The sequence below is a fragment of the Podarcis liolepis genome, assembly GCF_965112155.1.
Source record: "Podarcis liolepis genome assembly, chromosome: 5".
Taxonomy (NCBI): domain Eukaryota; kingdom Metazoa; phylum Chordata; class Lepidosauria; order Squamata; family Lacertidae; genus Podarcis; species Podarcis liolepis.
In genome coordinates, this window is record NC_139556.1 from 70,551,944 (window position 1) to 70,576,964 (window position 25,021).

General features: G+C 39.3%; 1 protein-coding gene across 2 annotated transcripts in view; it reads left to right on the plus strand.

Annotated features, from left to right (window-relative positions):
• The window catches only part of CLSTN2 (calsyntenin 2), a 322,960-nt gene that overhangs the window by 210,746 nt on the left and 87,193 nt on the right, over positions 1 to 25,021 (plus strand). For both annotated transcript variants that reach the window (XR_014526944.1, XM_083506385.1), the window contains exon 3: positions 24,321 to 24,516. Coding sequence is in view for 1 of the 2 variants with exons in the window: in XM_083506385.1 (XP_083362511.1) it covers positions 24,321 to 24,516 (196 nt within the window). In the remaining variant the exon portion in view is untranslated. The remainder of the gene's footprint in view (positions 1 to 24,320; positions 24,517 to 25,021) is intronic.

The window sequence follows — 25,021 nt, forward strand, 5'->3', positions numbered from 1 at the left end:
TCAGGGATTTGAGAAAAGAGGGTCCACCGCAGATGGTGTCACAGGAGTTTTGCATTTAAGAAAGTTGAGCGCCAATATCAGCCAACCACCATCCAACAGAAAGCAGACACTACATAAATAAAACAATTTCCCACCAAAAGCATATGACAGAATAGTTCTCATACACCAGTCAGCTACACCTTGATCTTGTTTTAAAATACCTGCTAGAGTGTCTCTCCTTTTTTACCCTATGCTAACACTGCTGTTTTTCATATCTGCCATTCTTTTGTCTAAAGCTAGACAGAGGATCAAAGAAATAGCTGGAGGAAAGAAGCTGAACAGATTTGGTTGATTTCAGACATAGATTTCTTCCAATTACTTCATGCAAGTTACTAAAATAGGTTTAGATTAATGTTCTACAGATATGTCATTTCCCTCAACAGTTTCCACTGATGGAATCCCTTCTCCCTCTCTTTGATTGAACATTTGAAATTGCATACTTCATATTCAAGTCTATGTGTTCTGCTCTGAATAGGAACATTTTTTAAAGAATATGGAATCAGATTATAGAAAATGTATTTTACCGATTTTGTTCACTGTACTGAACTGATTCTGTTCACTGAAATTAATTCAGCAATTGGATCTCCCAATTACTTTTCAATCTGATTTGATGACAGGAGTGAAGGTTTCTAATAAATAAGCATAAATAGGAGGGGGTGTTGGTGAGAAATTGAGGCAGAGATAAAAAGCTCTTGCATGGATTGTCCATTTTCTCCTTCAGCAAACGTTCAATCACAGAAAGAACTCGTGTGCATTAGAGCTTTGCACATTTTTTTTTTTAAAGCTAGTTGTTTCTTTCTGTAAATAATGTTGGGAAATTGGATGGTGGGGGACAATAAAATACATGTCTTGCTTTAAGAAAATACAATCTCTGGTAGGTATATGAACATTTGTTGCAGTGCGTTTCTCTCAAGCAGCTGTGTTGAACTGTTCATAATACCAAAGTGAAAAGGACAGTTCAAGTTTCACATAGATACATCAAAACATTTTAATGAAACCCAATAGAGGCATATTAATGAAATGATGTAGGCTTTTTTAAAGGCATATTTTCAATACAAACCCAATTTCGGCAGAGAAACACTTCATACCCCATACACTCTAATGCTCCAGGCAGTAATTGTAATTAATGCTTATTCATCACTTGTGATGAATAGTTGCTTTGCAGGAAACAGTGGAACTTTGTCCCTTCCCCCTCCAAGGCTCCAAATAATATGACACAAATAATTATAAAAAAGTTAAATTCTCAGTTCATTTGATCCAGAATCTGAGAGCTCAAACAGTGTTTTGGGATAATGTATAATTAGACATAGCAAGCTTCTTAGGTTATGAAATATACACTCTTCATGTTTAAATATTAATTTATAATATGAATATATATGAACAAATAATAAACGGGCCCTTCCTTGTTGCTTTTTTATATATTGATGCAATGAAGTATGATGGTTGGCAAGAACTAATTCAAATGGAAAAGAATTTGGAATTGAAAAATGGTACATGGGGAAAGGATGAGGAACCCTACCCCCACTTCTTCATTGTTGAAGTTTAATTACTGTATTTCCAAGGCTGCTATTCCTTTAAAAAAGAAAAGAAAAGGCCTTTATTGGACTATTATTTCAAGTAAGATCCAGTGTGGTATAGTGGTTGGAAACCAGAACCTGGAAGACGAGGGATCAATCCTCACAATCATAAAGGTCACTGAGTTACTTTGGGCAATCTCTCAACTTAACCTACTTCAGAGGGTTGTTGTGAGAATAAAATTGGGAGGTTGAGAACAATGTATGCCACTTTGAGCTTCTTGGGGACATATAAAGGTAATAGTTATAATTGGGATATAAATGGGCAAGCAACGGGGGCAGCGGGATGGTGGGGTGTGTGCCCTATTTGCCCTCCCAAAATGTTGGAGGTATGGAAAAATGGTAAAACAAATGTAATAAAACTAACCATGGAATAAGAATCCATGTGACAAAAGATTTTTTAAAAAGCAAATGTTCTTATTCCATAAGAAAAAACTCCAAAACTGAGCTAGGCAATACCTTTATTATGACCAGACCTTGCCACAATTTTGTGACATATTGGTTGACCCTAATAAAAATATTGCCCAACTGTGGATTTTGAAGTTTCCCCTAAAACATTAAGTGTGTAACAAATATTAACAGTAATGTTAATACTAAAAACATACAAACTGTGTTGCTTCTACTGCTACTATACTTTATTCAAACACCAAAATAATTTATTCCTGAAGAATGGCGTCCTACCTTAATCCATTACTCATAGTTGAATAAATATAAGAAGTCTACTGAACTTGTCAATATAAATCAAAGCAATCTCATAAGTTTTCATTCTATGATGTGCCCTAAGGGAGAGAAGGACAAGGGTTTTGTTTTGTTCTGTTTGCCTTTCTTAACAACAGATTGACTTGCAAATATCCAAGAAGCTGGCATAGCAATTCAAGCCCACCAAATGCACTTTTGGGACGCAGGTGGTGCTGTGGGTTAAACCACAGAGCCTAGGACTTGCCGATCAGAAGGTTGGTGGTTCGAATCCCCTCGATGAGGTGAGCTCCCATTGCTCGGTCCCAGCTCCTGCCAACCTAGCAGTTCGAAAGCACGTCAAAGTGCAAGTAGATAAATAGGTACCGCTCAGGCGGGAAGGTAAACGGCGTTTCCGTGTGCTGCTCTGGTTCGCCAGAAGCAGCTTAGTCATGCTGGCCATATGACCTGGAAACTGTACGCCGGCTCCCTCAGCCAATAAAGCGAGATGAGCGCCGCAACCCCAGAGTCGGTCACAACTGGGCCTAATGGTCAGGGGTCCCCTTACCTTTGCTAACCCAATAACTACAGCTCAGTGTTACAGAGTGCTTTCTTTCTTGCAGAAGATCCTTGGTTTACTCCCTGGCATGTGCAAGTAGAGCTGGGAAAGGCTCCTGTCTGAAATTCTGGAAAGCCACTGCCAGCTACATGGCGCCATGACAAATTCAATATGAGATAGCTTTCTGTGCTCCTTCCTATTTATTACTACATGGCTTAGGTTGTCTGTGTGACAGTGCAGTATGGCACTGTTCCTTCTTAGAATCTGTTCAGACACCTGGGAATTCTGCTCAGTTGTGTAGAGAAAGCTACCTCAAGCATCCTTCTCTTCACCCCTGCACCAGACTGCTAACTAGTCTATTGAGTGTGAGACCAAAGACTCCAAGCACAGCATTGATTTGGTCTTGTGGCTCAGCTCTGTGCCCCAACACCACATGCTCATTGTTTCTTAGCTCTTTGTACACTCAACCTCTAACTAAGGTCAGGGAATTTACTCCCATCACACTGCTGCTAACAGAAATTACTGAATTTCTGTGGTGGGGCTGGGTGGGAGAGAGGAAAATAAGTATTTGAATATAAGTTTCAATTCAAATCTGAGAAGATGTGTATTCCAAAACAAGCTTTCAAAGTATCACTCTGTTTGAAAGAGAAATGAAGTGAATTGAATATAGCAGAAAGCAATGCCATATGGGAAAAATCAATTGGTACACATGACTGGGATCTGTAGTGAAATTAATGAGTCACATTGTCTGACATGCTTTTAAAGTAAGATTTAATCAATGTAGTTATTAATGGAATAATTAATTTTCACAGTAATTGACAGATGCTGCTTGAGTTGTCATTAATTTGCCCATTTATGTGAGAGACTGCTTTTCAGTGAGTGGGGAATGATTTTAATAAGTGTTTGTCCATAAAGTGAACAAAGTGAAAGTTAAAGATCTGGAAGGTTATTTCTAACTAAATTATATGCCCAGAAGCTAGTCAATATTTGTCAAATAGAGATTTTGTTACGTTATGTGACCTCTCAATCTCCTTGTTGGTGGTTATCACAGTCAGGCAGAGTCCTCAGAATAATGATGCTGACATGAGCTCCATCAAACAGCCAAACAATATCTCTTTGTTATTGGCAGGAGATAAGGAGGCACCTTCCCTCATGTTGATAGTTGAAAGAAATTGCTTCTCTTCCTGAGACAGTTAGCATATACAGAGCCCAATTTCGGCTTCAAAACTACCTTCTGCAATAGAGGACAACATTCTTTATTGCCACATAATATTTGTGGATGCTAGTTCACCTTGCTGACTTGTACTGTACCCTTTTGGAAGTGTTACGAAGCACAGGGAGGAATCCAACGCTTTGCTCTTATGATTATTCCATCAGTGCAAGCATTTCTGCTCACCAGACAGAACAGTCTCCTTTCTTCTCTCCCCACACTGTTCTAGGGGTTCTCCCAACCCCACAGTCAATTTGGGACAGGGGTGTGTGGCTCGGGAGATGTGCAGGGGGAGGATGGGCAAAAGTCCCATTGTGCTAGTACTAGCAGGACTTGAGCTGGGTCCCACCATTAGTTTTGCTTTCAAACCACACAGGTGACATGATGTCTAGTGATGTTACTGGACTGACAGGTGTGCAACCTTGCCCACCCATCTAACTTGGTAGTGAGGGCGATATAGATCTCTCCTGCATGCCAGGTTCAGTTCCATAGCCTAATGTAGAGAACAAGACTCCCACCCTGGGCCTTAGACAAGCTTGGCAGTTGCCTGCCCAGGGTACTTTGGATGATGGAGAAACAGGCGCACCACAAGAATATGAGACATGTTGAATAATGGATTTTTTTTGACACCTTCTGAAATAAAAGCTCAGTTGAATTCATTCTATCAATACCTCCAAATAAGAATGTTTCTAATTAAAAAATCTCCGAGAAAGAAAGAAAATTAATATGGATCTAACGTGATTTGAAAAAGTAATAAATCAAGAAAGTGAGACACTGAAGTTAATGCCTAGTATATATCAATGTTTTATTGCCAAAGATGAAACTAAAGTAAATTACTTTCAATTAAGATGGGAGAGGATGTTACAGATAAAGATCATGAAGGAGGTTTGGAAAACACATATTTACTACTAGTTTAATTGTCTCACCATCAATAAGTATGAAGAAGAAGTAATGCAAGATTCTTTATTGCTGATATTTGACTTCAAAGTAATTAGCAAGCATTTACCCAAACCTTCATAGAATTGTAGAGTTGGAAGGGACCCAAGGCTCATCTACTCCATGCTCTGCCAACCTTAGTGACTCTTGTTGGAAACGTAGACAAAATGAAATTCACTTCACATATGTTTGGTGTAGTTGCAGTAAGGTTAGAATTTACTGGGAGAAAATATTAAAGATAATAGAAGATATGGTTATTCCAAACCTTTAAATCTATTACATTTATTATTAAATAATAATAAAAAGATGTCTATCCAAAACATTTGATTTTAGTAGGAAATCTATTGAGAGCAGCAGAAATTTTAATAGCCTCCAAATGGGCACTTCAGAAGTACCCACAGAATGAGAATGACTTGACAAATATTTTGTGAAGGAGTAATGCAGGTGAGATAAAGGGAGAAGTAGTTTGAAAGTTGACAGCAGATATGATACTAATACAGTTTACTATATACAACTACCCTATAGTCCATAAATAACATATACCACTATATTTTATTTATCAAATATAGGGTAGTTGTATATGATATGTTTTGGTATGTATTTTGCATCTGTATGTTTAATAATAATTATCTCAAGCCACTCATAGATTTGTGAAATGACAAGCTATAAGTGCCTTGATCTACATGCTTCTTGGCTACCTTCCAGTGGTGGTGGTGGAACATGGTACATGGTCCCTCCCTTCTGCTATGCATTCCTGAAAGTGCATGCTGAGGGAGAGGGACAGGCTTCTACTTCCCCACCTCCACCATGAGAGCGGACCGAATAACAAAATGACATTGGAAGTGGTGCTGTGTTTTAGTCTCGGACTCTCACTTGTGATAAGCATAATAACATACACAGGATGCTTCTGAGGGGGGATGAGGAAAATAAAATGCTATATGCCATGCACATGCACAATAAGATCTATCTGGTTGTAAATGTAAGAAACTGTCCCTAGAGGAGTCTAGCTTATAGGCTAATTGGACATTAGTGAATAGAAGGATGAGAGAGACTGAAGCAATTTTGCCTACCTCTAGCATAAAGCAAATCAGGGGTATAATACAGAATGCAGAGATGAAACAGTTAGTTTGAAATTGACATTGTTTTAAATCCTTTCTCCCTTGTGCGCTAGCAGACTGCTTTCCACAAGGAGGAACACTTCAAACAAGCAAATTTCTTCCCATGCATAGCTGAGGTGAAACAGTATTGTAGGGGAAGACTGCCCTTCTGACCATGCAAAACCACTCTGAGGTCTTCTTTGGCGATCACTCATAGCCGAGTAAGATTATCTTCCTGGAACACGGTCTTACCAGTGAGTCCGTTAAGTGACTGTGGAGGCCAATTCTGGATCCGCACGTCTTTCCATAGTGGGGACATAGGCTTCCAGGCAGGAGTTGATCATGGTGAGGGTTTGCCAAGCATGCCTTCCTCTCAGCTTGTTTCTCCTTTTCACTCTGAGTTTGTGGTTCTTCAAGGTCCATGACACCTTTGGTAAAGGGCTGTTCTTCAGCTGGAGCGCTTGCAGGTGTTTCCCAGTTATCAGTGCTTGTGTTACATCTTTTTTAGATTTATTAGCAGGTGGCTGGCACATCCCTGCAGTCTTATTTTATTTGCCATTACACTGAAATCACAATGCATCTCCAATAGTTGCAGACTGATTTCACTACATGGGATGTTGTTTATAAGAATCAGTAATCACACAGGAATTGTATGGAAGAATCTGTAAAATTTTATATAAACTGAGCTTGGTCCATGGAGTGTATCCATATAACTTTTTTCAGATGTTTAGGGGAGGTCTGGGTCCCATTTCTCCCAGCAGAACAAACACCATTCTTTTCCAACAGGATAGTAATTTTCTCTTGTTTCTGCATCATGGATCCTACTGAGTTATGATTTATGTATCAAGCATCAAGAAGTATGCATATGTATTTCATTCAGAAAGGAAATAATTTACCAAACATAAATGATTTGTGGGAAATGATGCTTTATATTAATGCTTGCATGCTACCTTTATAGCACTGAACAAATTAAGGATTATTTAGTACTGTGGTTATAAAAATGCATATTTTTATGTGGGGTGCCTCAGGGTACTGTCCTTCCCCCATGCTTTTCAACATGTACATGCAGCCGCTGGGAGAGATCATCAGGGGGTTTGGGCTAGGTGTTCATCAATATGCGGATGATACCTAGCTCTGCCTTTCTTTCAAATCGGAACCAGTGAAGGCAGTGAAGGTCCTGTGTGAGTGTCTGGAGACGGTTGGAGGATGGATGGCAGCTAACAGATTGAGGCTGAATCCTGACAAGACAGAAGTAATGTTTTGGGGGGATGGGAGGCAGGCAGGTGTGGAGGACTCCCTGGTCCTGAATGGGGTAACTGTGCCCCTGAAGGACCAGGTGTGCAGCCTGGGAGTCATTCTGGACTCACAGCTGTCCATGGAGGCACAGGTCAAATCTGTATCCAGGGCAGCTGTTTACCAGCTCCATCTGGTACGCAGGCTGAGACCCTATCTGCCTGCGGACTGCCTCGCCAGAATGGTGCATGCTCTAGTTATCTCTCGCTTCGACTACTGCAATGCGCTCTATGTGGGGCTACCTTTGAAGGTGACCAGGAAACTGCAGCTAATCCAGAATGTGGCAGCTAGACTGGTAACTGGGAGCGGCCGCCGAGACCACATAACACCAGTCTTGAAAGACCTACATTGGCTCCCAGTATGTTTCCGACCACAATTCAAAGTGTTGGTGCTGACCTTTAAAGCCCTAAACGGCCTCAGTCCAGTATACCTGAAGGAGTGTCTCCACCCCCATTCTTCAGCCCGGACACTGAGATCCAGTGCCGAGGGCCTTCTGGTGGTTTCCTCGCTGCGAGAAGCCGAGTTACAGGGAACCAGGCAGAGGGCCTTCTCAGTAGTGGCACCTGCCCTGTGGGACGCCCTCCCACCAGATGTCAAAGAGAACAACAACTACCAGACTTTTAGAAGACATCTGAAGGCAGCCCTGTTTAGGGAAGCTTTTAATGTTTAACCGACTATTGTATTTTAATATTCTGTTGGAAGCCACCCAGAGTGGCTGGGGAAACCCAGCCAGATGGGCGGGGTAAAAATAAATTGTTGTTGTTGTTGTTGTTGTTGTTGTTGTTGTTGTTGTTGTTGTATTATGATTGCTCAAATAGAAATGTCAAAACAGACTTCTATGTTTACAGCAACATTTCAGATTTAAAATTCATTAAAAGCTGATATGTAATGCTACTTTGATAATTTGCATCTCTTTTCAGTTATTTATTGTAAGCTTTGAAGAAAGTACACTATGTATATTTTCATTGCCTTTGGTTTGCCGACTGAAACTGAACATGGAAAGTGAATTGAAAATCAGTGCTATTTGGTCGTCTGTTCTGCCTCAGCAGTATGCGGTGTCAAATACCTCTTCAGTACCATTAATGGAACAAAGAATAACCCTTAGAAATGAATCACTTCTAGTTTGTCCAATAATATATTGAAATATGCATCTGTTTTCTGCGCACAGTTGATAGGGTGTTAGCAGAGTGTATGAATTGCTTACTGAATGATAATCTTCTGATTACTTCTGCTGAAAATGATATTGAAACTCTTGTTCTGAAAATGAGAAATCCTATTTCTTGATTCTCTTTATCATGGGGAATTGGTTGGTGACTTTCCCCTGTAGTTTTTGATTCAGTTTAATTGTTGACTCTTTCCTTCCACTTGAGGGGCAATGATTTGGTGGAGGCTAATCAACAGAAACGAAAATAAGAAGAAATATGGATTGAAGCGTAAGAGTGCTTACCTGAGGGCACAGGGCTAAATTCAGATAGCCTATCAATCTCTGTGAATCACAGTAAGAATTGTGGTGGCCCAGGCTTGGATCCTGTTAACCCAACACCTCACCACTTACTTCCTTGACAACCTAAATGTGTTTTTCTTGTCAGCTAACAATACATTCATAGCTGTCAACTTACAGATTTGAAAATAAGGGACCAGCAGCCTTGAAAATAAGGGACCAGCAGCCAAAATAAGGGACCTGCAGCCTCACCTGTTCCAGGCACTCCAGTCTTCCTGTCCTCCTGCAGTCTGGTCAAACTCATGCTGGTAGCTTCGAGAACACTGTCCAACCAACTTTATAACCAGAGGTTCAACTGAATAGAATCTGAATCACATGCACCACAAGGCCTATGCAGCCTCAACTTAAGATGGCTCCCTGGCCTGGCTTTACACTGCAAAGTTTGCAGCAGCACGTGCAACAAAATGGCGTCCAGCATTCAAAAAACCCCTCAGCTTGCATTAACTAGCCACACACAAGGCATGCAAGCTCCACCCCCAGTTGTTCTTAGACTTCTTATTGGGTGAGCAACACAGCCAAGCAACACAGTTGGAGCCTCCCTCCTCCCTGGCCAGAAGGGAGGGACGGAGAGGAGCTGCTTCCTTTGAAATTTAAGGGACATCATTTAAGGGACATTTAAGGGACATCCATCAATAAGAGACAGCAGCGGGACATGGCGCTGGAATAAGGGACTGTCCCTTCAAATAAGGGACACTTGACAGCTATGTACATTGTGAAGTTTTGTTTGTTTGTTTCCTGCTAACCTCCATTAAAAAAAAAAGCCAATTTCCTCTTTGACTAGCCCCTCACTTTGTTTCCACTGTCAGCATATAACTCTAAACCTTTATATTTTCCTATGCTGTTGTTGGGGTTTTTTTTTAAAAAAAGGCTTACTTGGATGACTTGTGGTATCACTTAGTTACTATTACAATCATACCTCGGGTTGCAAACGTGATCCGTGCGGGAGGCACGTTTGCAACCCGCAGTGTTCGCAACCCGAGGTATGACTGTACTTTAGAAAGCACTGAAAATGTAATAAGATTATTGGCCCTATTCAGAAGGTTGCTCTGTAAGGTTGCAGTTCCACCCTCTAACCAAGTCCTATCACGCTCCTTTTCCAATTAACACACAACTCTAACCACACACAGAGGACTGTATGTGCAGTCTTCAAGGTGGTCCTCACTTCCTTCACTTCAGGCTGCTTTCAAGATTGCAGCTGTGGTCTCCAACAACTTTTGCCTTAGGTTCCAAACAACCACCTGTCACATAGCAGTAGCCCTTTCTTGAAAGCTGCCACAGAGCCTGGCTCCCTTCTTAGCAGACCTCCTTCAGTTCTTTGCCCAAGCTGCTGGGTTGGATCTTCAGCTTCCTTTCAGATTTGCCAGTGCCCATGGCTTCCTTCTGACTTCTGTTGCACTTCAGCTCCACCAGCTACTTTACTCTCCTTGAAAAGTACTGAATATGGCCTTTTATTTACACCAGCCAGGCTCTATCACCATCATCACGATTTGGGTTAAATTCTCCTATTGTTTACAGTTATGAGTCAATAAGATGAAGTAGAATGTCCACAAACAGATTAGTTAAAATGACAGACTTTTGATGCCTTTGATTCTGTATATAAAGTCAAGAACCTCCCCAAAACAGACCCATTCCCCTCTTGATACAATAAAACAGTTAGTTTAACTGCCTGCTAGTTTGACTTCCATACAGTGTACAATGATACCTCGGGTTAAGTACTTAATTCGTTCCGGAATTGCCGTTCTTAACCTGAAACTGTTCTTAACTGAAGCACCACTTTAGCTAATGGGGCCTCCTGCTGCCGTCACGCCACCGGAGCACAATTTCTGTTCTCATCCTGAAGCAAAGTTCTTAACCTGAAGCACTATTTCTGGGTTAGCGGAGTATGTAACCTGAAGCGTATGTAACCTGAGGTACCACTGTATACCTTTAGCTCCTTTCAGAAACATAAACCAGTTTTCAGTTAACCCTTTACAGACATTGTCTTGTTTGATATGATATAGCATTCTTATAACTTTATGCAGGTGAGCTTACTTCTGTTGCATGTCCTTGACCACACAATGGACAAACTAAAGCAGGCTAGTGATGACACTGTGTATGTGTTCTTTTCTGAATGCTGAATTTGTTTTTTGTTTCTTAAAAGAGTTTCAGGAAATAAGCCTAAATATTGACGTCATCTTGGGAAACCAAGATACCTCGCATTGTAATCTCAAATACATAAGAAGGGGATTACATGTAGTGTCTTGCTATTGTAGGTATATGGATCATTTGCACATACTGTAACACGGTGTTCGCTCTCTCTCTCTCTCTCTCTCTCTCTGTGTGTGTGTGTGTGTGTAAAAGTCCAGATTTTGTTGGAGGGTATATTATTTCTCCCTCAAGTGTGATATTCCATACTGTTTCACTAGTAAGCTCTAGGGTGTTGTCTGTTATCAGAAGATGCCAGTGTATTTGCCTAATACCTTGCATTAGGTGTTTTGTTATGGGACTGAGCTCTCCAAAATAGATTCGGGGGTTGGGTAAGCTTGATAAGCTTTAGTTCAAATTAATCTTTGGATGTGGCTATTTATAGTTTATTTGTTGCATTAACATTTTGAAAGTTGGCTACATATAATGGATGTGAAAGTCTGCTGAACTGTTAAGTTTTCCTTGTATCGTGTAAGAAACCTGACAAGGTTTCTGTTATGTTCAATTAAAACTAATGCATTAGCTAAAACAGTACATGATGCCTGTAAAGTCAACCCATTAAATGATGAGTTGCTGTGTTAAATCAACTGACAAAGGTAAAGAAGTCCACATACAGCTGTGCTATTGATTAAATGACTATCACTGTTATAGAAAATGGATTTTTTTCTTTCGCTTTCCTGAGTTTAAATTAATATGTAAACAGGTCTCTCTCCCCTTTAAAGTGTTAGGATTCGCAGCTCAGCTGCCTCTGAAGGCATCTTGACACAGTGCAAGGTCAACACTTTCTGTCATTATTCTTCCTTGCTGCAGAAAGGAGTTTTGTAGCAATCAAGAGAGCATGAGGTGGGATGCATCATACCTGACCGAAACATTTAACACTGAAAAACAAAATGTCAGGGGTCTTAATTGATAAAAGGCATCAGTGAACACATGAACTGAATTCTAAACCAAAGTGAGGTTCTACAAACCAGTTCGTCTGGTCTATTTTAAACCAAATATGCTGAAGTACATGCATTTGGACAGATTCATAGCCTCATAGGATGCAGCAAATCAAAACAGGTAACTAGTGCAAATTGCTAAGCATGGCAGATGAAGCAGTCACACACTAAAGAAAATTTCAGTGTCTTCTTTCCTGTTACACCTCATATCTTATCCCTTACTCATCTACTAAAACTTTGCCACCAGGCTTTGGAATCTATTGTTACACGCCACCCCAATTTCTGAGCAATGAAATATTCCAAGGGTGCCAGGTGTGCTTACAGGCACAGCAGAGTCTGTGGTGTCTTTATGATATATGGTTTCTTTACACAGATAGACAACCTGAATCCAATGGAATCCAGCCTTACATTCTAAGAGGTTCTGGCCTCTCTCATAGTCACAGCATTGGATTCAAAACAGACATTAGTATCCTGCTTTTTTGACTCTCTCTCCAGCCCACTCGGTCCCTTAACTCTTAACTGCCATTCTAAAACACTGGCATTATCTTTAAAAAGTATGGTAAACCCTCAGTTGAGAGAGGCTGGAAGCCAACACATCTGCAAATGGGATTTGCCCTTTCATCCTTTGTGTCACCCAAATGGCTCATCCCCAAGCTAATACCTCAAAAGGAAATTTGCTGAGTTTTGTGAATTCACCAATAGCTTAGTTGGTTAAAGCATGGTACTAATAATGCCAAGGTTGCAGGTTCAATCCCTGGAACAGACAGCTGCATATTCCTTCATTGCAGGGGGTTGAACTAGATGATCCTCTGCAATTCTATGATTCTAATTATCTTTAGCTTAATTAACAAAGTCTAGAAGTTAAGATATCCACCCAACATTTTATACCAAACCCAATGTTTTGGTTTCAAAAACCACTGCCTCAAAAGCCAGAGAAATATATTCCCACCCTGGAATAGACAGAGAGCTTTGGCTCACTTTTTCTTTAAACGAAGTGTGTGTTGTCTCTTTTTGTTCAGATATAGAAATGAACTACATAAATCATTAGGAATCATTATTTTTATTTGCTATGAGAGCCAGACTTAAGTTAATAATCACTGGTTCTTGTGTGTTCTGTACTTACCTCAAGTTTTTCTGCCTATGTTGCTTTTGCTTCTACATAGTATTTAACATTCATACTTCTTTTGATGTGACTTCAAAGACTCCACAGCACCTGTTTTCTGTATCAGTTCTTTGATAGACAGTACTATATTGATGGGATTTTGGCAGCAGTTGTGTTTATCTAGATTGGAGAGGATTTAACTTTCAACATCTTATATTTCACAAAAAGACTGGCACGTTAATAATTTTGTTATTGTTTTTAGATGACTTTCTGTACAGTGTAATTCTTTTTTGTCTGGAACATTTAACATTCGTTGGCATGTCTCTTGCTCTGCAAATTGCTCAGATGTCAGTCTTGAATCAATTCTTCAGCTTGTGCCAAATATTTTTCTTTTGTTACTTAGTAAGAGGGTATCACATGAGATCAGCATTACATTATGACACATCAGTAATTATGTTAGCACCAGAAGATCCATTACTTTAATTGACTTGACTCTTAACCAGTTTGTAACACCAGTAAATTATGAGCTGCATTATGCATAACTGGCTGCTGGTTCTTTTTTAAAAGAAGAAGAAAATATTATTTTGTTATATTTGCAGTGCCATGACTCCAAAGGACAATTTGAAAGGGGAAAGCTATGGCTCACCTGATTTATATGCAAAAGGTCCCAAAATTGATCCCTGGCTTCTACCAATAGGCATGGGAGTGTCCCTGTTTGAAACTCTCAGCACAGAAAATTCTGAACTGGATAGACCAATGGTCCTCCATTCCATCCCAATCTATTGCAGCCATGTAACAACATTTGCCCATAGCAGAATAGGTTGGACATGATGTTGGCACAGGAATGTCAACATCATTCCTTCTAATGTAAAACTGCCTAAGACTCTTGAGTTATTACTTGGTGACAGCTGAGTAAGAGTTGCATGATTTAAGTAAACACCAAAGACATTGAGAAACCTATCACTTTCCTCTTGTAATTTATTCCTTTATGTTTGTGGCTTCATTACAACTAATTGGGAAATAAGCATGCATATCAAATATATTGTTGTGGCTCTCAACTCTTGAAATTACCCATATTTTAAAATTCATCATGTTCAAGTCAAACCATCATGCTTTCTGCCTAGAGAGTAATGTTGGGGATATGAAATGCCTTATTTGAATGTTGCCGTACACACACACACACACACACACACACAGTGCAAACACAAAACAGTGCCTTTAATTAAAAACAGGGTGACATTTTGGAGGGGGTTGGAAAAAGATAAACCTGAGCTAGTGCATTAACAGTTAATGTTAACAATACATTTCATTTTGAAACGCATTAGCATATTTCTAGTATCAACATGTTTTCCAATTTGAACAACAGATAGCTTCTTAACTTTTAAGAAGATTTAACATAAAATTGTGACTTGGAGAGACATTGTTTTGATGTTCTGGGGGCATCTTATAATGCTCAGCTTGTTTTATTCATCATAATAAAAGCTTATCACTACATTTCAGGAAGCCAGTCATGCTGTCTTGGTTGCTTGTGTTTAGTGGTAGAAGAACCTGAGAACTGAAAATGCACAGCACCAGAATTAATTGCATTTGTCTTTAGTGTCTCTTGTTAAACAAAGTTGATGGAACTGTCAGCCAAAATGATCTTGTAATGTTTGATCACCAGACAGTCTACAAAAGTGGGTAGTTGAAATATACTGTAACATGTAAGGAATAAGTGATTACATTTGTAGCAGTAAAGCAAATGACACTTTACCTCCAACAATGACAATGTAACAATGTAAAAAGACATAATGGAAATCTTGATATTATTCCTGTAAAGCTACGCTCTTTGGAGTCTATGGACTTAAAAATAAAATAAATAAATAAATAAAAATTTCTAGTACCCTGCCTAAATTCAGACTTGTTAATACAATATAAAAACTGTTGTTCTGGATGTCTACCCATCACTTTGGAACAGATAGACTAGAGAGAGAAGAGGGAGAACTACCATTTTGCAGGTCCTTTCACTAATGAGATGACTTTGTTGGATACAACCCTACGTATTTATATCAAATACTTAAAGTGACACAGCAAAGATAAGATAAAAGGAAGAATAGATCTAAGTATGAAAGCATCATTTAAAAAACCCTTTGCTGCTTTTTGATATACTAGGAAATGTTACATTCTGTTCATGGTTTTCTTCTAAGTGTTTACATTTCTGCAAATACATTAAGTAGTTAGAGTAGACTGACATTGTGAAAACAGTGCAACAGTGTTAATACAGATGTAAATGTCACCTATTCCTGTTTACTCAGAAGTATTATTCTAGTGGGTTCAGTGAGAATATCTCTAAGGTAAGTGTTTATAGAATCATCAGTGTAAGGTTTGTTTGTTTGGCTAACTATATAAATGCACCTAAATTAATTGTAAAGTGTGATAAAAATGCTTTGTTTGCATTTCCTACCGTTATGGTGGTAATTTATCTCTGAACCTTCAAATGTAATTTGCTACTTTACATTATTGAGGAGTGGTTAATTAAAAACTTTACAGATATTTATTGTCTCTTTCTAAACAGTTGGAAGAATTTATTATCATTGTGTCTTTTACACTATTACTTTTTATTGCTTTGTACTGCACATGTTGAGTTTTAATTGTTGTATTCTCCATTCCATTAATTTCAAATTAAATATTAAATTGTAATGAAGATTCAATCATAACGTCTAAAAGGTTGAGAGAGACTGCAGTCTAGGACAATAAGTAGATGAAAATATTGTTCTTTCTTATTTTGATCTTTTATATTTTATATAAAGTTACCTCTTCACAATCAGTATTTGCCTTTATCTGCATGCAACACAATTGATGTTTTCAGTGGTTTGCAAACTTCATTCACAGAACTTTCTTCACCTTATTTCATCTCCCTGCATGTCCACCACCCTGCTGCATGGCAAAGTATTACTGGGAGTTGTCCAGAGCACATGAGTTGTCTCAGTTCACATGAGGCACTTGCCAGGCTTGTAAGCCATCAGTGCATTCATTTACCCTTTCCCCACCTCACATCACTGGATGTCATTTGCAAGGGCTAGCTCAGTAATGTCAAGTAATATACAGTGGTACCTCTGGATGCGAATGGGATCCATTCTGCTTCACACAGATCCATTCTGCTTCACTTCATATACAGTGGTACCTTTGGATGCGAACGGGATCCAGCCTGCTTCACACATCACACCAAGCCAAGGCCAGATTAAGGTGATTGGGGGCCCTGGTGTAATTTCCAAATTAGGGCCCCCTTCTATGGTACCACAAAGTAAGTCAATGTAAAGACTTAAAGACTAACAAATTTATTTTGGTATATGCCTCTGACATACAATAATTAATAATGCTCTGAGTTGGTGGAGCATCAGAACTAGGGCTGGGCAATATCAGCTTTTCAACATTGCGATGTATCAGCAGCTAGACATTGTAATATGGTGATACATCACAATGTTGAAAAGGAAGGCGCATCATTTGGCCCTGGCCCTGTGAGGCGCTGGGGTGAAACCTCCGCTGCTCTCTTTGCTACCAGCACCTGGCATGGAGGATGGAGGAAGGAGGAAGGAGCATCATCCCAAGCCCTGCTGGGGTGAAACCACCTTAGCTTCCTACATCACCAGTGCCCGACGCAGAGGAAGGAACAAGCAGCATTGGTCGTGTTCCCATGAGGTACCAGTGTGAAACAGCCTCAGCTCTCTCCACCGTGTTCTCTTAGAACGGCACTTGAGAGGTGCTGAACTGAGTTCTAGTGTGAGCTTGCTGAAAAACAACAACCCTGTTTATATCCTTGAAGCTATCCAAATTCAATCAGTGAACATTCAAAATGCAATTACTATGAAGAAAGCCTCCCATACTGAACATAATGGGATTTGATTGTGGGGCCTGAAGCAACAGGGATCTCCTTTCCTGGAGCCCACACATTCACATTTATGCTAAGCCACGGTTCGGTTTGGTTTGGTTTGGTTTGGTTTGGTTTGGTTTGGTTTGGTTTGGTTTGGTTTGGCTTGGCTTGGCTTGGCTTGGCTTGGCTTAGCATGACATGCAAACCAGGCCATTGTATAGACAGAACTGTGTGCAATGTGATACCCTTAATATGCGCTTCTAAAACCAAAGCACCAGAGTACAAGAAGCATCTTAGACTGGGAAATGCATATGCATTTTCTTTCCCTTTCTGTATGGACACTGCTGCTATGATCTGGTACTCCAGTTGCCTGTTACTTCACCATTAAATGTCTTTACTTAAGATCTGGCTCAGATGGCTAAATTTACATGCACAACCAAACATTTTAACTAAACATAATATTTAACTAATTGAAACATAAACCTAGATTAACAAAATGCTCTTTGCTAGTACCAAAACTTTTGGATGATTATAGGAACAGCGTCCAATGTTCTTTCATGCAGTATACATGGTTTTACAATTCCAAGGTTTTCTTGTCACTGTGGTTTTGTTTTTATATGCTCCTACAAACAAACAAACAGAAATATACTGAGAACTTGTGCTGCTTGCATCTTGTCCTTTACTAATGTGTTAAAATTTTAGTCACAGAGGCAAAGAATACCTCTGATAAGGCTCTGCTTTTCCTATTGTATCATAAAGCTGTTCAGAACCAAATGCTATTGTGCATTTTAATAAGGGATTTACAGAGAACAACTACTGAAATGCATTATTTCTACTTCAGATGCTAGACATAGATTACTCAGAGCTGCAAAGGTGATATAAAAACTTCAAACCTGCAAAAGTTAACTGCCCTTTATTCCCAGGATTTTGAGTGGGAATTATTTATAATTTTGTGTCTGAATCGTCATTTATCAATGAGGGTTAAGCGCAAAAAACAAACAAACGAAAAACACTCTGACACCAGGTACAAAGCTGCCCACTGGAAGCATTTTATGCAGGGTGTATGATATGGCATGCATCTACATCATCATCATCATAAACTTTATTGCACTAGCCAAAGGCCATGGCATCATTCACAAAGGAAACAAAAAGAAAAGCAGCAATAACCATAAAAACCATAAAAACATCAGGCACTGCAAATACAATAAACCACAGTTACATCTCCTAGAAATTATTTGTTGCATACGATAGAATAGCAGGGTGTTCTCAGAATGTGCCAGCTTAAATGTCTGAATCACCTTTATCATGCATCTACATGCTACTGATATGAAGGGGTCGTGGCTTGGTGGATTCCTTAAGTCTGGGCCCACTTTCCACTTCCTATGATTGTGTTCCAGCACCCACCCAGCCCATCATAGGTTGCAGTGCTGGTCTTGCTGCCAGTCACTGTGGAGCTGAGCAGGAATTTTTTTGCCAGTCTGCAAATTGGCTTCTTCAGGAAAGTGGGGGAAGGGTTGTAAGATGAGCAGATGAGCACCCTTTGGCACCTTCATAAATATATGTATTCAGACTAGCTTATTCTAAACTGTGTGACCTGTGGGGTTGCCTATGGCATGCATTTGGGGGTAGTAGCCAGAAAGTCTCTCTTAAGAGTTGGGCTCGGAAAGAGGTTATGATCAAAGTCATCCCTTTGCCGTAGTCAAGGTGGTTCCTCCAAGTTGAGTTGACTCATAGCATTAAGCCCCTGCTTAGACCTCTGTTGAATACGCTGTTCAACCCTCATATTTGTGTCTTGTCTCTCCTTTACATACTCTGGCCGCAAGGTATATACAGTATAGTCTTTTGGAGAAAGTGTAGCTGGACCACACCTTGGAAATAGCCAATTTGCTACTAAAACAGATTTTGTTGACATATAAAGACCTATACTTGGATATTTAAAGGAACACCTGGTCCCACATTTGCTGAAATCATTGGAATATCTCCTGATGCTGCTGTTAACTGAGGTATGGCATCATAGTGCAAGGACTGAAGGAAGGTATTTTCTGTTGTGGATTTCTGTTATGGAATTTCTTCCCCTCTGATATAAGGCAAGTGTTGACTGTGGTGAACTTTTGATCTATCTGTTTACCAAACCCTTTGCTGTCTACCGATTCCCAGCTCAGAATAAGATTATTGCTAGCTACAGTGGGTGGAATTTTACAGTGGGTTAATCTTTTTAATGTTCAGGTCAAATGTGCTTTTTCTTTGCCCAGAACCTGCTCTTCTTATGTTCTTAGATGACTATAAATTTAGAGCCCAAGTTGTGCAATTAAGCGTGAATGGTTAGAGTGTGATTGTGCATAGCAAAGTGTCTGTGCGTATGAATGCTTTGTATGCTGCCAGGAAAGGCACACACACAAAAAATTCTAGTGGAATAATTCTACCATTAATAGGAGAAATAAGAAAAGTTTTCCATTGATTCAGCTATTGTAATACTGAAAAAATATTATATTTGATAAATACTTAATTGACTTTGAAAAACATAGAATGTGACTAACATTTATTGTTCTGAGGGAGCATACTGGTCCACATTTGTAGAAACCATATTATGTCTTCTTCTGCAAGTATTTTCTTCAAAGAGTCCAAAATATAATAAGGGAGAAACATAAATTGACTTGCTTCAGACAAGGTCATGTGATATAAAGCGGACGCTGTGAGACGTAGATTTCAAAGGCTCAGCTTCAAATTCCAGCTAACCCATGGACTTATGGTGGACAAATCTCTGTCAGGCTCAGTTGTGCATTTTCCCCATACAGAATAGTGATGTGATACCTCTATTAAAATAGGTAAGCTGGGGGTAGAGAAGTATGACTGAAGTGCTGCCTGCTGGAACAATATGGTGTGCATCCATGAGAGCAACGGCTGGTTTAGCAAGCTGGGAATGACTGTTGAGCATGAGTGCTCCTCCTTTAACAAGGCTGGCCTGCAACATTTTTCTGTCTGAGAGGGGAAGAACAAAAGTGGAATGGGTGGAAGCGCCCATTATAATACAAAAGCTAAGAAGTCTGACAGATGAATCTTACTTCATGACAGAATACCACATCTGAGGGCAGAAGACATAGGGTTCAACAGATTCTGTCTTCTGTGGCATTAGCTACCCCTTCCAGGTTAGTGTCATAGACCTGGGAGTTTTGATGGGTGTGGTGTGGGTGTGGCTGGAATGTGGTTTGTTTGGTTGTTGTTGTTGTTTTGCTTTTGTTGTTTTAAGGGATGGCATCCAATTTCGTTGCACTTTGTGCAATGTTGCACTTGTGTAATGACAATAAAGAATCTATTCTATTCTATTCTATTTGCAGATTTGATGAGCATCCCCTCAATTCCTTCATCCAAGTCATTTATAAAGAGGTTTAACAAAAATGGGCCCAGGACAGAACTCTGAGGCACCCATTTGTTATTTTTTCCAGGATGATGAAAAACTGTTAGTGAGCACTCTTTGGGTTTGGTCAGTCAACCAGCTACAAATCCACCTAACAGTTACCTCATCCAGCCCACATTTTAGCAGCTTCTCCGCAATGGTATCTTGGGGGGACTGTCAAAGTCTTACTGAAATCAAGAGACCATACATCCACAGCATTCCCCTGATCTACCAAGCATCTATCAAAAGAAGAAGTGAGAGTCGTCTGGCATGACTTGTTTATGAGAAAAAGTTTCCACAGTGAGGGACTTTCAATCTCTGTTGTGGCTGAGTCTATTATGCAAAAATTGTGATTATGCATTGTTGAGGTTCCGTTATATGGGAAAAGCTGCGGTTGCCTGTAAACATATGTATCATCTCCTGTCAAGTCCAGGTTAATTGACTAATTAAGTTTTCATTAGAGGAATATGTAGCAAAACCTCTTACTTGGGATAAGGCATCTCCAGCCCCATTTCTTGCACACGTCCATGTATGTTTCTAACATTGGAAAGTCTCAACCTCAAATGCAAGCCTATGAAATAAAATATCATCTGAATTTTCTGGTTTCATGCTGGATGATGGAGAGTGTTAATTTCAGAAGAGAAGAAACATATTTCTTCCTATTCTTCAGTTGTTTGCATCCCCCTCCCCAATATTCAGATTTCTACTTCAGATTGGAATGAATAAACATGAACTGTTGACTAATCTTGACAGTCCTGTTACCAACCAGAATTACCATCTGTGTTGTTTACTCCATTATTCCATTCATATATATCATTGTTGATTTTACTATGCAATGCAAATTGCACCGTTTCATCCAACACAATGCAAGGATAATGAAAATAAAGGTATTCTTGGATGTGAAAGCATTTATCTAGGATGGTGAGTTCAGCTCAGTTATTAACCATATTTTAGCTAAGATTTGCCATGTACCCACCACCACCACCACATTCATTCACCATAAAAGTGGGTGGGATATTCAGAGACTTTCAGGGCAGGATAAAATTCTAAATATTTTCAGGTGTGGGTGGTAAAACAGGCAGCAGCATTGCAATCAGTTTAATCCTTATGTAATGCTGCAATCCTAATCCTTTTTACCTGGAAGTAAGACCCACTGAAATCAATAGAACTTACTTCTAAGTAGACATGGTTAGGAGTGTGCTGAAAGCAACAAGCTTTTCTGATCAACAACAAGCAGATAGATTCTAGCAAACACTTCTAATTTCTCTGTGTAACTGGACACTAGATAACCAAAACAGTAGATCTTCTACCATTCTAGCTCTGCAAGCCCATTTCTGTCTTCATATAGAATACTGGCGACACGACCTTCAGATACTATGACATGTTAGAAATGCATGATGCTGAAAACATTTTTGTCCTCCCAGGTGTTAAGTACTTTCAAAAGCTGAACTGAAGCAAACATCACCAGGGGAATTTGTTGGAACCAGACAACAGGGCAACATTGTTTTGAGGGTCTATGCAGCTAATGCTATAGCTGTGATACTTTAAAAGAAAAAACAACAACAACTGTGTTTTATGTTTAAGAAATGTCAGAGCCATCAGGGACTGGCCTTAAAAAGACCCCAATGTGTTATATAGGGTGGCTTATCTTTTGGAACAACAAGGATAGGGTTATACCCTGTAAGAGACCTATCTATACAGTGGTGCCCCGCAAGACGAATGCCTCGCAAGACGGAAAACCCGCTAGACGAAAGGGTTTTCCGTTTTTGAGCTTCTTCGCAAGATGATTTTCCCTATGGGCTTGCTTTGCAAGACGAAAACGCCTTGCGAGTGTTCCGAATTTTTTCCGCTCCCCCCCTTTTCTAAGCCTCTAATAGCCTTTTAGCCGCTAATCCGCTAAGCCTTTAATAGCTGCTAAACCGCTAATAGCGCTAATCCGCTAAGCCGTTAATAGGGTTGCTTCGCAAGACAAAAAAACCGCTAGACGAAGAGACTTGCGGAACGGATTAATTTCGTCTTGCGAGGCACCACTGTATCTTCATTGGTGTAGGTAGTTTCTGGAATCTTCCTAAACTATGCATATTTTTAACTTCACAGATAGAAGTGCAGAAATATTTTTAAATACAGTTTGGATGCTCAAGCAATGCAGGTTACATATTTTAGGGTTCTTAACAATAGTTATCAACTTTGTGTCATTTTTATTTGTCCCTAAGTTAATGAGCAGCCCTGTTCCTGGTTTTCACATAAGACTGGAGAAATGTTGGCACTGCCTCTGAAATAAACCTTTTTTAAAAAATGAATTTACTCGCATAAATCAGTTTTTATATGAAAAACTGGCGTGCTTCAATTCCTGAGAATGTTGTATTGCTTACAAACTGGGCCAGAGGGTCGATACAGTAATAAAAACAAAACCCAGAAAGTCATGATTTGTATTGACGGATTGTATATCTGCGAAGAAAGCCGAGCACAAAAAAGGTTTCTTTTCCTGAATTTAGTAGATCAGATTTCTTTATTATGCTGCTGCTACTTACATATTAGTGTAAGGAACGATGCTAAAGTAAAATGAAACTGAAGTCAACAATATGAATACAAGGATGTTTCTGAAAGAAATGATAACATGGTTGCCTCCACTGTATACTGAAATATGTCATTATCTTTCCAAAACAGCTTTATAAAGATGTATAAATACATACTTCAAATACAGAACTTCAAAGAAACTACTGTCTTATGAGAAGCTATTATGAAGGAGCTTCAAATGCACCTTCATTTTACAACTCTTGTAAATGGCAGTCAGAAGCTACACACTGATAACCGTGAGCCTTCTCGTGCATGATCCTCAGTAACTGCAGAAAGCACCAGGGGAAGCAGAAACAAAACTTACAAAATTAAGTTTGTAAGGGGATATTGGATCAATCCAGTACCGGTTTCCAGAGCTACATTGGGAATGGGTGCCTCTGTCTGTTCTGGGAATCATTTAATAGCACAAGAGCCCTAATTTAACAGGATATTTACTTTTTCTTAAAGATCATATCATTGGTCTAAAGACTGTCTGAATACAATTTGGGAGGAGGGGTGTATTTACACTTTCAAGTTCTATTTTAACGCTTTATTGTACATATAGAAACATTGTATGTGTAAGGTAGCTTCCAATCCTGTAGGTGGCAATGGACTGGCGAATGTAGGCAATTTTCCTCTCACCCCTAGAGCCCACAGCTCTCCCCTAAATATGTTTTGTTGTTGTTCAGTATGATAACATTGCATCTATATTATCAATATTATATAGCATCCAATTTGCTGAATCAGTGTGAAACCTGTATAGATTATATATTCTGTTAAACTGGGCAGACACAAGATATCCTCATATACTTAGAATGCACTTAGTATTGTTTGACTTCTTATTCCTTATACACGGTAGTAACATAATAGTAATGTATAGAATATTCAGATTAAGAACATCTGAATTCTGTGATTAAAATATTCAGTATAACAAAGGGAAACACAATTTGTACTGTCAGAAAATTGCCATATCGTAGTGAAAGTCTGGGAATCAATAGGGAATTGTGTAGGAAATATGGGAAAGATTCTGTATTAAAAATCCCTGTCTCAACTCCTGAATGTTTTCATTTTCTCAAACTGCTTTCTGAGCTATAAGCACATAATTTCCTTCAGTTGCTGATGCTTTCTTAAGTAAAAGAAGGCATACATCTCTTTTTTATATCAATAATGGAAAAATGAAGTGCTTAAGATTCTGATATCCATGATAGTTTTCCAGAATAAAACAATTATTTATTTCTGCTCTTTTGCTGCAGAAATACTGTTTGTTGGTAACTGTTGTTTACTGTTGTATTCAGAAACCTGTCCACCTTGACTTACACAGGGTGCCATAATGCTCAGCATCATTTAATCAGTAGCATATAAATCAGCCTGCCTCCCTACCATGTAATTTGTGTTCTGTTTATTCCTTACAGGTGAAATCTGTGCTTTTAAAATCCATGGACAGGAAATGCCCTTTGAAGCTGTGGTGCTAAACAAGACATCTGGAGAAGGTCGTCTTCGAGCAAGAAGTCCAATTGACTGTGAACTGCAGAAGGAGTACACATTCATCATCCAGGCATATGACTGTGGCGCAGGGCCTAGTGGAACAAACTGGAAGAAATCTCACAAGTGAGTGACAACTGGGAGAGTGAGGCAGGGACTGTGGAATGTATTTACAATCCATGCTGAAGAGAATCTTTTAATGCTTTGCTTGTCAATGCTAGTGGAAATCAGATCAAAGTACTTTTATCACAGGAGATGATTTTTCAGCCTGTTCACTTCTGTTCACTCTTCCTGACTGCCTGAAATTGACTTCTCTTTATAGTGCATTCAAATGACACGTTAAAGGTCCTAATAGGACTCTGGATCAAACTGTCTGCTATTGGAAAAGCCCTACCATTAAATAAATTGGTGACTTTTTGAAACATAAATACTGAGTGTTAATTGATCTTCATGTAATCAAATCATATTGAATTTCCTTGCTTCTTCATCTTCCTTTTTATATTTTCAGCATTCCTGCAGCATTGATTATTATGTTGGTGGGCATTCTTATTTATGTCATATAATAATCATAGATAAGATGGAAAATGTTTATTTTGTGCAAGCATACAAAGTATTTATGTATGAAATGGAA